The 13,086-nt window shown below is 45.1% G+C and overlaps 2 protein-coding genes across 2 annotated transcripts in view; one reads left to right on the forward strand and one right to left on the reverse strand.

Moving 5' to 3' along the window:
* Positions 1 to 8,436, reverse strand: part of CRELD2 (CRELD disulfide isomerase 2) — a 43,614-nt gene extending 35,178 nt beyond the window's left edge. The window contains exons 1-2 of the mRNA XM_075345104.1: positions 8,192 to 8,436; positions 388 to 470 (exon numbers count right to left, since the gene is read on the reverse strand). Coding sequence (XP_075201219.1) covers positions 388 to 470; positions 8,192 to 8,305 — 197 coding nt within the window. The 5' untranslated portion in view covers positions 8,306 to 8,436. The remainder of the gene's footprint in view (positions 1 to 387; positions 471 to 8,191) is intronic.
* Positions 8,437 to 8,557: 121 nt separating this feature from the next.
* ALG12 (ALG12 alpha-1,6-mannosyltransferase) overlaps positions 8,558 to 13,086 on the forward strand; it is a 60,904-nt gene continuing 56,375 nt past the window's right edge. Inside the window, exons 1-3 of the mRNA XM_075345103.1 lie at positions 8,558 to 8,958; positions 9,023 to 9,155; positions 10,817 to 10,990. Of these exons, the coding sequence (XP_075201218.1) occupies positions 8,797 to 8,958; positions 9,023 to 9,155; positions 10,817 to 10,990 (469 nt within the window). The 5' untranslated portion in view covers positions 8,558 to 8,796. The remainder of the gene's footprint in view (positions 8,959 to 9,022; positions 9,156 to 10,816; positions 10,991 to 13,086) is intronic.

Here is a 13,086-nt window from a genome sequence, read left to right on the forward strand (position 1 = left end):
CTATGAATACTTTTGTCAAGGAATGACAGCTGCAGGTTGTACTGAACCGTGTGAGATCTCAGCAGCAGAAGACACTGATGACCTGACAATGAGGATCAGTGGGAGGAGACGGAGTTAAACTTTCAACAATATTATTATACTGACATTCTGCTACCACGTGTATTCTATATTCACATCAGCTGTGGTGCATTTTTTTTTTTCTTTTCAGTAAGTTGTGGCAAAGAAACCCAATGCAGACAGATCAATGTAATCATGCATGCACTTCATACTTAGACTTTAATGGCTAGCTCCTAGGTCAACATTGAATAGGTTTTTCCACTGCCCTATCTTATTATTATAATTGTTTTTTTAAATTTAAAACGTGTAACCTTTTGAATGTTCTAGTACCTAGTTTCATATTTGGAAAGCGTTTTTTCCTCCCAGGCAGTATTTCCTCCACCAAAATTCTTTTTTGATGTATGTTCTAGTCCCTGCAAAGATAAAATAAATCATTACAAAGAGATAAAAACCTAAAGTCAAGGCAGTCAGTGAGCCCAAACTGACAGCGTAGATTAGGTATATAGCGTTAAGAAATAAAGCCTCTATTAAAAAGGAATATACCTCCAGTGCATGTATACAATACATGCTTTAAATTCATCAGCTCCAAAAAATGCAGGGAAAAGCGCTCCCAAAAACTACCAAAAGAACCTATTAATATTTACGAAAAAAACGATTTGGTGTTCCAATGTTGAGGCTTTTGAGTGCATTTTATTTTTAAAAGCCTGAAGCATTTAGAAGGACAGAGTTATAATAACGTGCCATGGGCATTCTGCAGGCGTTTTATGTGAGGAACACGCTCCATGCTTTACAGTACAAGTCAATAGGAAAGCCTGGAAGTGGTTTGGGTCTGTTGAAGAGTTAATGTCCATGTTTTCACTTCAAAGTTGCAATTTTATTAACTTCTTAAGGCCCTGTGCGCACTAGAAAAAGGAATTTTCTTAAGAAAATTCCACAGGCACTGAAAGATTACCGCACCTGAGGGAAAAAAAATAAGCAAAAAAAAAACCGCACAGAAATCCGCATGCGTTTTAGTGCGGTTTTTCCGCGGGTTGGTACGTGTGTTTTAATGCATTCAATGCAATAAAGCACATTGAAGAAAAAAAAAAAAGGTCATTTCCTTCTGAAAGGGAGAGGGGGATAATGGATAGATACAGTAGATAGATAGATAGATAGATAGATAGAGGCATAGATAATCAATAAATAGAGTCCCTGTGAGGACACTGCAGTTCTCATGGTCGGTAGTGTGTTCACCTTACCGACCGTGAGAAATGACCTGTGGTTACCCCTGCAGGCTCGTTACGAGGCTGCATTGATTACTATGTGTCAGACACGGCTGCAGCAGTCTGCAAGCGTCGTGGGACCTGCGTGGATTACACCGAAGCTGTGTGTTGGGAGGGGTTAATAAAGGGGTGAAAGAGGGTGCTTTTTTGTGTTTTATTTAAAATAAAAGGATTTTTCGGTGTGTGTTTATTCCCTTTACTTACGGGTTAATCATGAAAGTGGTCTCATAGACGCTGCCATGATTAAGCCTGGACTTAAATGGCAGCGATCCGTTGCCATTTAACTCATTACCTAGATTGCCACCACATCACGTCAATCTGAAAGAGCCGGGGACACTCCGGGACTGTCGCATAATGGATGCGACCATCCCGGGGCAGCTGTGGGCTGATTTTCTCGGCTGCGGGAGTGGGGGCATTAACCCTGGCCCTCGCCCTCCCCAGCCTGAGAATACCGGGCTGTCACTGTGTGCTCACCTCGGCTGGACAATAAAAATATGGCGGAGTCCGCGTTTTTTTTTTATTTTTATATGTACGTTTGATTTCTATGTGTATTCTATATGTCTGTGTCTGTGTGTGAGTGTGATATGTGCGCGTTTACTCTCTGCTGAGCTTCCTCTTCCTGTCATAAGGACATCACTTCCTTGCAAAACGCAGGGCAGTAATGAACATTATGTCCCGAAAACGCGAAATACCGCAGGAAAACGCAATGAACCGCACAGAATTTGCGGTCTGCGTTATTCCCTGCGGGATTTCACGATCACATTACAGTCAATGGAGTGAAATCCCGCAGCTACCTGCGGAAAAGAAGTGACATGCAATTGTTTTTGCTGCGGGAATCCCGCAGCAAAACCTGTAGCTGTAAAAATCCGCCTAGTAATCCGCGGTAAAATCTGCCAAGTGCGCACAGCATTTTTTTTCCCATAGGATTTGCTGGTGAGTCACTGCAGAGATGTTATGAACATTTTCTGCAGCGAAACATGCAGCAAATCCGCGGCAAAAAACGGCAAGTGCGCACAGGGCCTTAAAGACATCAAAAACTATCTGAAAATAACCAGAGAAAAGCATAAATGGAAAAGCAGGAAAAAAATAATATGGTAAAAAAAAGCCATTTAGGGAAAGCACTGAAGGAAAACTACTTGACATCGTTGTCATTTTTCATAGCCTGTGAACGTACATTTAGTGTTATAATGGCTGCCTCCTTCTGAAAAAACGAACGTTTATGGTAAGTGGTCTGCTTGGTGCACCCATGGGTGGTCTTCTTCGCTTTGGCTTTGCACACCTCCACCTCCCTCACTAGTGACAGACAGTGTTGGCTTCCCTGAGATTTCCCTTCAGAGGGCGCTCACTCCACATAAGCCAGTGCTATCAATCACTACTGAGGAAGACAGGGGCATTCAAAATCAATGGGTGTAGAGCAAGGATGCACCGAGCACTCTAACTGGCATATTTCCTTAAACATCAGGTTCTGAAGAACAGAGGAAGCAATGATGACACTAGAGGTGCAATATTTATACGGGGTATATCCCCTACCAGGCTGCTTGCTAAGTGTACACAGTCCGTATAGCATATATATTAGTGCTAACAGAGTGCTGCTGTATTTTTTTTATTTGTGTTTCGTGTAAGTGTAGCAGCTGGCACCTGTTCACACTTGCTATGTTCAGTTTGGAGATGCAGCTTTTTGTGTTTACAGTTAGTTTGGGCATCTGGTACAAATAGTTAGCACATTATTGGAGATACCCTTTAAAGCAAAGCATGTGCTATATCAACACATACAATATGATGTCACTTATTTTATCTACACACAGCTGTCAATATTAACTGGCAGCACAACTACTGCACAACATAAGGGGGTCCATTAAAGAGTCAAGCTTTTAAATGGATTAAATTTGAACAGACTTGTAAAAACAAAACTTTACAGCTTACCTCTATAAAAAAACCCTCTTCATTCCCAAGAAGAGAGGTAATTTTATTCCATCGATTAAAGTTAATTGCCTAGATTACCGGCAATGAGCACATGCCGCTTGCTAGCTCTATACTTCAGAGCAGTGGTCTACAACCTTTCTGACTTTGTGAGCAACCTTCCGCTCAGAGAGGGTCACGAGCCACATCCATACAACCCTCCCTGCTCAACCCCACACCCCATCTCCCTTTGATTAGTTACTTCCATATCCCAACCCGCCTCACGGCAGGGACACTCAGCTACCATTGTGGAGGTTCAGCCTAAAAAAAAAAAACAAAAAAAAACTACTTCCTCTGACAAAAACTTCTATCACCAGCTCAGGGTACCGCGATGGGGAGCCCCTGTGCTCCCACTTACACTAACCTATTTCTGTTTTGGTGGTGTTCCGCGACAAGATAGATCAACATACGTCTAATATGGAAATGTGATCACATTTATCGATGACGTGTTTGTCATCTGGAAAAGTACAACAACAGCGTTCACTGTATTTGTCAATGAGTTAAATGCCAATTCTCTAGGTGTACAGTTCACCTTTGAGATTGATCAGAACGATCTACCCTTTCTAGATATTATGGTGAAAAAAACTGGAAGAGGAGACTATTGAGACCGTAATGCCAGTAACTCTCTTTTGACATGGGACAGTAATCATCAGGAGGAGAAAATCCTTGCATTTTCATGGATGCTGAATGCATTACAGGCTACTGAAAGGATTTAGTATCATCGTGCACTATTCGGTTGGCTATGGTGGCATCAGGACTTCCATAGTATGTTACACTGGCCAAATGTGCAACTATAAATCACTGGATATGATCTAGTTTACATATCTGGCAGGATGTATGAGAATGAAGCCGGGAAAGGCATACATCATACCACCTGGAACGGAGTGAGTAATTAACCTAACTGAATACTTTATATATACCCCACTATATGCCTTTGGTTTGATGATAGACAGACAGCTATGAGAAGGTCCTCTGGACATGTGCAATTCTGAACTCGCCTGAGGCAGCCTGCATAGGAGGAAAAATATTTGAACAAAACTTTAAAAAACACAACACTTTTGTATTTGCTCCCATTTTTCATGAGCTGAACTCGGAGATCTAAGACTTGTCTATGTACACAAAACGGCTTTTTATCTCAAATATTGTTCAAAATTTTTTCTAAATCTGTGTTAGTGAGCACTTCTTTCCCAAGATAATCCATCCACTTCCGAATGCATATCAAGATGCTAATTATACAGCATGATGTTTCCACAGGTATGCCTTAGGCTGGCCACAATAAAAAAGACCACTCTAAAATGTCCAGTTTTACAGTATTGGGGGCAATCAGGGGGGTTAGCATCATGCTCAATGAGTGACATTTCTGGCGAGTATGCTGACCGGGCAATAACTGGGGTGTTTTCATCTTCCAGGAATTGTGTACAGATCCTTGCAATGTGCAGCTCTGCATTATCATGCTCCAATATGAGCTGATGGTCATGGATGAATGGCACAGTAATGGGCCTCAGGATCTCGTCACTATCTCTGTGCATTCAAAATGGCATCAATAAAATGTGTTCACCTTCTGTAACATACGCCTGCCCATACCATAATTCCACTGCCACCACGGGGCCCTCGATACAACTTTGACATCAGTAAACCGCTCACCCACACAACACCATACACGCAGTCTGCCATCTGCCCTCAACAGTGATAACCGAGACTCATCGGTGAACAGAACATCTCTCAAACATGTCAGAAACCATATAGTGTGAGCATTTGCCCATTCAGATTTGATACAATGACAAACTGCAGTGCGGTGGAGACCGCGATGAGGACGACAAGCTGCAGAGGAGCGTCCCCGAGATGCTTTCCGACAGTTTGTGCAGAACTTCTTTGGTTATGTATACCGATTGTTGCAGCAGGTGTCTGGGTGGCTGGTCTCAGACAATATTGGTGGTGAAGATGCTGGATGTGGGGGACCTGGGCTGGTGTGATTACACGCGCCTGCGATCGAGAGGCCAGATAGATGCACTTCCAAACTATCTGAAACTTTTGGAAACAGCTTATGGTAGAGAAATTAACATTCAATTCACGGGCAACAGCTCTGGACATTCCTGCAGTCAGCATGTCAATTGCACGCTCCCTGAAAACTTGTGACATCTGTGGCACTCTACTGTGATAAAACTGCACATTTTACAGTGGCCTTTTATTGTGGCCAGCCTAAGGCACACCTGTGCAATAATCACGCTGTATAATCAGCATCTTCATATGTGACACCTATAAGGTGGATGGATTATCTTGGCAAAGGAGAGGCGCTCACTAACAGATTCAGACAAATTTGTGAACAATATTTGACAGAAAAAAGGTCTTTTATATACAGTGGCATGTAAAGTTTGGCACCCATGATCAAAATTAATGTTAATGTGAACAGTTAAGGAAGTTGAATTTATCTTTAAAAAGGCAAAACGTTAAAGGTGACATTTCCTGCGGATTTTAGGAAAAAAATAAATAAATTTCAATCTTTTACATTTTGATAATTACAAATAGGAATACGGGCTGATGCAAAAGTTTGGACACCCTTGGAGTTTTGTGTGCTCAGATAACTTTGACTAAGGTTTCAGACCTTTTTTTTAGCATGTTAGGGTTATGGCTTGTTCATCATCATTGTTAAGGCCACTTTACACACAGAGATAAATCTTTGGCAGATCTGTGGTTGCAGTGAAATCATGGACATATTGTTCCATTTGTACACAGCCACAAACCTGGCACTGATTGTCCACAATTTCACTGCAACCACAGATCTGCCGCAGATTTATCTCTGTGTGTGACAGGGCCTTTAGGAAAGGCCAGATGATGCAAATTTCACAGCTTTATAAAAACCCAGCCTCCTCCAACCTTGTGCCAAAAAACAGCAGACATGGGTTCTTCTAAGTAACTGCTTAGCAACCTGAAAATGAAAATGGTGGAGGCTCACAAAGCAGGAGAAGTCGATAAGAAGATAGCAAAGCGTTTTCAAGTTGCCCTTTCCTCAGTTGAAATGTAATTAAGAAATGGCAGTTAACAGGAACAGTGAAGATCAAGAGAAGGTCTAGAAGACCAAGCTAAATTTCTGTGAGACCTGCTCATAGGAGCGCTAGAGAGGAAAATCAGAATCCCTGTTTGACTGCAAAAGACTTTCAGGAAGATTTAGCAGACTCTGGAGTTGTGGTACATTATTCTACTGTTCAAAGACACCTGCACAAATATGGCCTTCATGGAAAAGTCCTCAGAAGAAAACTTTCTCCTGCATCCTCACCATACAATTCAGCATCTGATTTATGCAAATGCACATCTAAACAAGCCTTATGCATTTTGGAAAAAAGTCCTATGAACCAATGAGGCTAAAATAGAACTTTTTGGCCACAATGATCAAAGATAAGTGTGGAGAACAAAGGGCACGGAATTTCAATAAAATAACATCTCACCAATCATTATGCATGAGCATGGATCAATCATGCCTTAGGGCTGTGTTGCAGCCAATGGCATGGGGAATATTTCATGGGTAGAGGGAAGAGTACATTCAATTAAATATTAAATTCTTGATGCAAATATAACATCATCTGTAAAAAAGCTGAAGTTAAAAAGATGATGGCTTCTACAAAAAGGATAATGATACTAAACACATCAAAATCCACAATAGACTACCTCGAAGGCACAAGCTGAAGGTTTTGCAATGGCCCTCACAGTCCCCTGATCTGAACAGGATGGAAAGTCTGTGGCTAGATCTCAAAAGAGCAGTGCATGCAAGACTAGCCAGGAATCTCACAGAACTGGAAGACTTTACCAAGGAAGAATGGATGAAAGTCCCTCAAACAAGAATTCAAACACTCTTGGCAGCTACTAAAAGCGTTTACAAGCGGGGATAATTTCCAAAAGGGCTGATACTAGGGACTAACCATGCAGGGCGCCCAAACTTTGGCATTGGACCATTTTACATGTTTGTTATTTTAAAAAAAAAAAAAAAAGTAAAAATGAAAAAATTAAATATTTTCCTACAATACAAAGGAATGGTGTCATCTTTACCTTTCTGCCTTCAGAGATCATTTCATCTTCAACTTGCTTAACAGCTCACAATAAGTCATTGTGACCAGGGGCGCCCAGACTTTTACCCGTCACTGTGCATAGAAAGTTTTAGACCCTTGAGTTCAGTGGATTTGTGCCAGTGACACAACTGATCAGTAACTCCATATCCCTCTAGTCAGCTGTATTAGTGACTTCTGTGGCATCTACGCTGCGCGATATTAGTGACATCTGTGGCACCTACGCTGCGCGATATTAGTGACATCTGTGGCACCTACGCTGCGCGATATTAGTGACATCTGTGGCACCTACGCTGCGCGATATTAGTGACATCTGTGGCACCTACGCTGCGCGATATTAGTGACATCTGTGGCACCTACGCTGCGCGATATTAGTGACATCTGTGGCACATACGCGTCGCAGTATTAGTGACATTGCCACTGGTGGGACCGGCACCCACCACACGTGGCCTCACTAGTGGCTCAGACCCGGCACCCTCCACACGTGGCCTCACTAGTGGCTCAGACCCGGCACCCTCCACACGTGGCCTCACTAGTGGCTCAGACCCGGCACCCTCCACACGTGGCCTCACTAGTGGCTCAGACCCGGCACCCTCCACACGTGGCCTCACTAGTGGCTCAGACCCGGCACCCTCCACACGTGGCCTCACTAGTGGCTCAGACCCGGCACCCTCCACACGTGGCCTCACTAGTGGCTCAGACCCGGCACCCTCCACACGTGGCCTCACTAGTGGCTCAGACCCGGCACCCTCCACACGTGGCCTCACTAGTGGCTCAGACCCGGCACCCTCCACACGTGGCCTCACTAGTGGCTCAGACCCGGCACCATGTGATGAGCGGATGAATGGGCTTTACCTGGTGGAACCTGTCCACGATCTTCTTGCAGGTGTCACACGGGCTCTTCCCTGCAGCGGCCGGCGCGGAGCAGCACAGTAGCAGCAGTGCAGACACAGCAGCTGTGGAGAGCATAGTGGCAGAGCAGCCGGCTCACCTGACAGGACACATGCACAGTGGTGGTATGATGAGCGCCGCTACCAGCGCCGGACCCGACCACATCACATTCATTGCAAGCGGCATCCCAGCGTCTCACTTCCGCGTCCTGCCCGCGCTCTGATTGGTCGACTCTTCTAGTCAGTCAGGATGTGGACCAATTGCCTTTCGCCACGCTCGGGCCAATCAGCTTTCCACGCGTACAGGCGCTGCCGGTGCACGGTGCGGAGCTTTCCATCCCGGCATTCAGTGCGAGCATGCGCGGAAATACACTGCCTGGGGGCTATAGCAGCCACACTAATGCTCTCACCACCACGGTCACTTCTGAGAGGGTGCGGAGTGGGGAATGACGCATTCACGTGGGCCTATGTACTGTGCGTGTCATACTCGGGGCGCAGCTGCCACTCTTTTCCAGCAGGGGACGCTATCACATAAGGAAATGAGAGGAAGGGGCGTACCTGTTGGCCAATATGGCGGCGCAGAGGCGCTCCGGGAGACCGGCTCTTCTGCTGCTGGCATTAGTGACCGCGGCCGCTGTGCACCTCCTCGCCTGCCCCTACACCAAGGTGGAGGAGAGCTTCTCCCTGCAGGCCTGTCATGACGTGCTGTACCACCGGCTGGAGCTGCAGCAGGTAACCGGCGCTGGGCAGCCGTGCGGCCTGCCGGGACCTCGGTAACGCTTGTCTCTTCTTCCAGTATGACCATCACCTGTTCCCCGGGGTGGTGCCCAGGACGTTTCTGGGGCCGGTCCTCCTCGGGGCTGTGTCTGCCCCCGGCGTGTACCTCCTCACCCTCCTGGACGCGGCCAAGCTCTACTCACAGCTCGTAGGTATGAATGAATGGCAGAGTGGTGGGAGGCTGGATAGGGGGCTTCTCCCATAAGTATGGATAGATCAGCCCAAATACACAGGGTACCCACATGGGGTGAGTATGGCAGAGTGGTGGGAGGCTGGTAAGGGGGCTTCTCCCATTAGTATGGATAGATCAGCCCAAATACACAGGGTACCCACATGGGGTGAATATGGCAGAGTGGTGGGAGGCTGGATAGGGGGCTTCTCCCATAAGTATGGATAGATCAGCCCAAATACACAGGTTACCGACATGGGGTGAATATGGCAGAGTGGTGGGAGGCTGCTCAGGGGGCTTCTCCCATTAGTATGGATAGATCAGTCCAAATACACAGTATGGCAGAGTGGTGGGAGGCTGGTAAGGGGCTTCTCCCATAAGTATGGATAGATCGGACCAAATACACAGGGTACCCACAGGGGTGAGTATAGCAGAGTGGTGGGAGGCTGATCAGGGGGGCTTCTCCCATAAGCATGGAAATGTCATACAGAAAGTACCAAGGGACCTGTAGGTGCAGGCATGGCGGACTGGTGGTAAACTGGTTTGGAGCTTCTTCCATCATAGGTTGAAAGATTAGACCGAATACAGTGGGTATGGGAGAGTGGTGGGAGACTGGTCAGGGGGCTTCTCCCATAATGGTTATGGAAAGAGCAAATAGACTGAATACACAAGGTACCTGCATGGGTGAGCATGGTGGAGTGGTGGGAGACTGGTCAGGGGGCTTCTCTTTTCATAGGTATCAAAAGATCAGACCGAATACACAAAGTATTTGCAGGGACGGGCATAGCAGAGTGATGGGAGGCTGTTCAGGGGGCTTCTCCCAGAAGTATGGAAAGATCCTACGGAATGTACAATGTACCTGCAGGAGTGATGGGAGACTGGTCAGGGGGCTTCTCCCATAAAGGGTATGGATAGAGCAAAGATCAGACTGGATACACAAGGTACCCACAGGGGTGGGCATGGCAGAGTAATGGGAGGTTGGTCAGGGGGCTTCTCCCATCATAGGTATGAAAAGATCAGACTGAATACACAAGGTACCCGCAGAGGCGGGCATTGCTGTCTCATTTGAGAGCAACGTAATGTCACAGATCCTGATTCCAACGATGTCACTTACCGAGCGTTTTGCTGTTATTTCAATAAAATCAGTGTTTCTTTGCTGCAGTTATACAGAGCTCATGAATATGTTGGACTACCAACAGCAGGACAAGTAGTCCTCTAATGATCTTCTGCTGATTAAACAGTAATTTTATCAAAACTACAGTAAGCAGCTCAGTAAGTGACACATCGCTGGAATCGGGATCTCTGTCTCCACATTATTCTGCTCTCAGATTAGGTGGCAAAAAACCTGGTGGCAGATTCACTTTAATATTTGTCCAAAAAGCTTTGCACAAAGTACATCAAACACTAGGTGCAACCACCTTAGTAGATGTGGGTCATTGCATGTTATCTGATGGGAGTAGCAGCCATTCTGTGAGTGTGCTGGGCCACTTTGCTTATTACGAGGTGCAGTAGCACAGTACCTCCCTGACATTTGTGTCTATACCAGGTAAAAGTGAGTATCTGTAGTTCCCCTGATCTACACTGTCCTTTGTAAATCTAAAGTGTGTGGTATATGTATACAGTTTTCTACTTCTCTATCCACAGTACGAGGTTCTTTGGGTCTAACCGTCATATTTGCTCTATGGCAACTACAGAAGGAAGTGAAAAAGCAATTTGGATGTCATGTATCTACGTATTTCTGCCTGATGACTGCCACTCAGTTCCACTTGATGTTTTATTGCACTCGCACCCTCCCTAATATATTTGCTCTCCCTATTGGTAAGTATGGTGATCTCTTTGAACTTGATGGTGGTTACTTGGATTCATTCATTTTCTGATGTACAGTGGCTATGGAAAGTAGTCAGACCCCTTTACATTTTTCACTGGTTCATTGCAGCCATTTGGCAAGTTCAAAAAAGTTTTTTTTTTTTTTTTTTTTTTTCTTTTCTCATTAATGTACATTCTGCACCCCATCTTGTCAGAAAAAACACAATGTAGAAATGTTTGCAAATTTATTAAACAAGAAAAAATGAAATATAATTCAAACACAGCCTGTCCTAGTCACATCAGGCCAAGCTGCAGTCTGAATGTCCACAGCTCAAAACCTGTGTCAATGACAGGAGATGTATCAAAAGCACACATAGCTCCATGAGCCAGGATTACTGTGCGACAGAAGGAATAAAACTTCATTAAAATAGTACAGCCCTATTTTCCTTTATATGCAAAAGTGACTAGAGTCACATTGCCTTTTAGGAACCAATATACAATTGACTATTGATGAGTGAGCACTACCGTGCTCTGTACTTGTAATGAGCAGTCGGATTCTCAGACTCGTCTCACGTGCCAAGCACCCGAACGTGGTAGCGCTTGCTCAGCACTAAAAGTGACCCAATGACCAGGTCTACCCAGTAAAAGTTATCAGCTGAGTGGTTGTTGGGGGTACTCAGAAAAAATTGACCTTTTCACTGTTGAGACATCGGTCACTTCAACTTCAGACTCATGGAGGGATGTGGCTGTCTAAAGTTTGATTCCTTGTCTGTCTCTAAGGTTAGTTTCACATATCCGGCTTATCGCTGGTTTGACTGATGCAGCGCACGCCAGTACATTGTATACACTGGCAGCGCAACAAGCGCCGGTCACATGCTGTCATGTGACCGGAGCATGTGGCCCGGAAGTAGTGGCGCTGCCACTGTACTGTATCCTACTGTACTGGCATGCGCCGCATCCGTCAAACACGGCGGTGTGTGTGTGTGTGTTTGGAAACACCTTCTCATTCAAAGAGTTTTCTTTATTTTCATGACTCTGAAAATTGTAGATTCACATTGAAGGCATCAAAACTATGAATTAACACATGTGGAATGAAATACTTAACAAAAAGTATGAAACAACTGAAAATATGTCATATTCTAGGTTCTTCAAAGTAGCAACCTTTTGCTTTGATTACTGCTTTGCACACTCTTGGCATTCTCTTGATGAGCTTCAAGAGGTAGTCTCCGGAAATGGTTTTCACTTCACAGGTGTGCCCTGTCAGGTTTAATAAGTGGGATTTCTTACCTTATAAATGGGGTTGGGACCATCAGTTGTGCTGTGCAGAAGTCTGTTGGATACACAGCTGATAGTCCTACTGAATAGACTGTTAGAATTTGTATTATGGCAAGAAAAAAGCAGCTAAGTAAAGAAAAACAAGTGGCCATCATTACTTTAAGAAATGAAGGTCAGTCAGTCCGAAAACTTATGAAAACTTTGAAAGTGTCCCCAAGTGCAGTGGCAAAAACCATCAAACGCTACAAAGAAACTGGCTCACATGAGGATCGCCCCAGGAAAGGAAGACCAAGAGTCACCTCTGCTGCGGAGGATAAGTTTATCCGAGTCACCAGCCTCAGAAATCGCAGGTTCACAGGAGCTCAGATTAGAGACCAGGTCAATGCCACACAGAGTTCTAGCAGCAGACACATCTCTAGAACAACAGTTAAGAGGAGACTTTGTGCAGCAGGCCTTCATTGTAAAATAGCTGCTAGAAACCACTGCTAAGGGCAGGCAACAAGCAGAAGAGACTTGTTTGGGCTAAAGAACACAAGGAATGGACATTAGACCAGTGGAAATCTGTGCTTTGGTCTGATGAGTCCAAATTTGAGATCTTTGGATCCAACCACCGTGTCTTTGTAGAAAAGGTGAACGGATGGACTCTACATGCCTGGTTCCCACCGTGAAGCATGGAGGAGGAGGTGTGATGGTGTGGGGGTGCTTTGCTGGTGACACTGTTGGGGATTTATTCAAAATTGAAGGCATACTGAACCAGCATGGCTACCACAGAATCTTGCAGCGGCGTGCTATTCCACCCGGTTTGCGTTTAGTTGGACCATCATTTATTTTTC

This window comes from Anomaloglossus baeobatrachus, chromosome 4, assembly GCF_048569485.1.
Source record: "Anomaloglossus baeobatrachus isolate aAnoBae1 chromosome 4, aAnoBae1.hap1, whole genome shotgun sequence".
NCBI lineage: Eukaryota > Metazoa > Chordata > Amphibia > Anura > Aromobatidae > Anomaloglossus > Anomaloglossus baeobatrachus.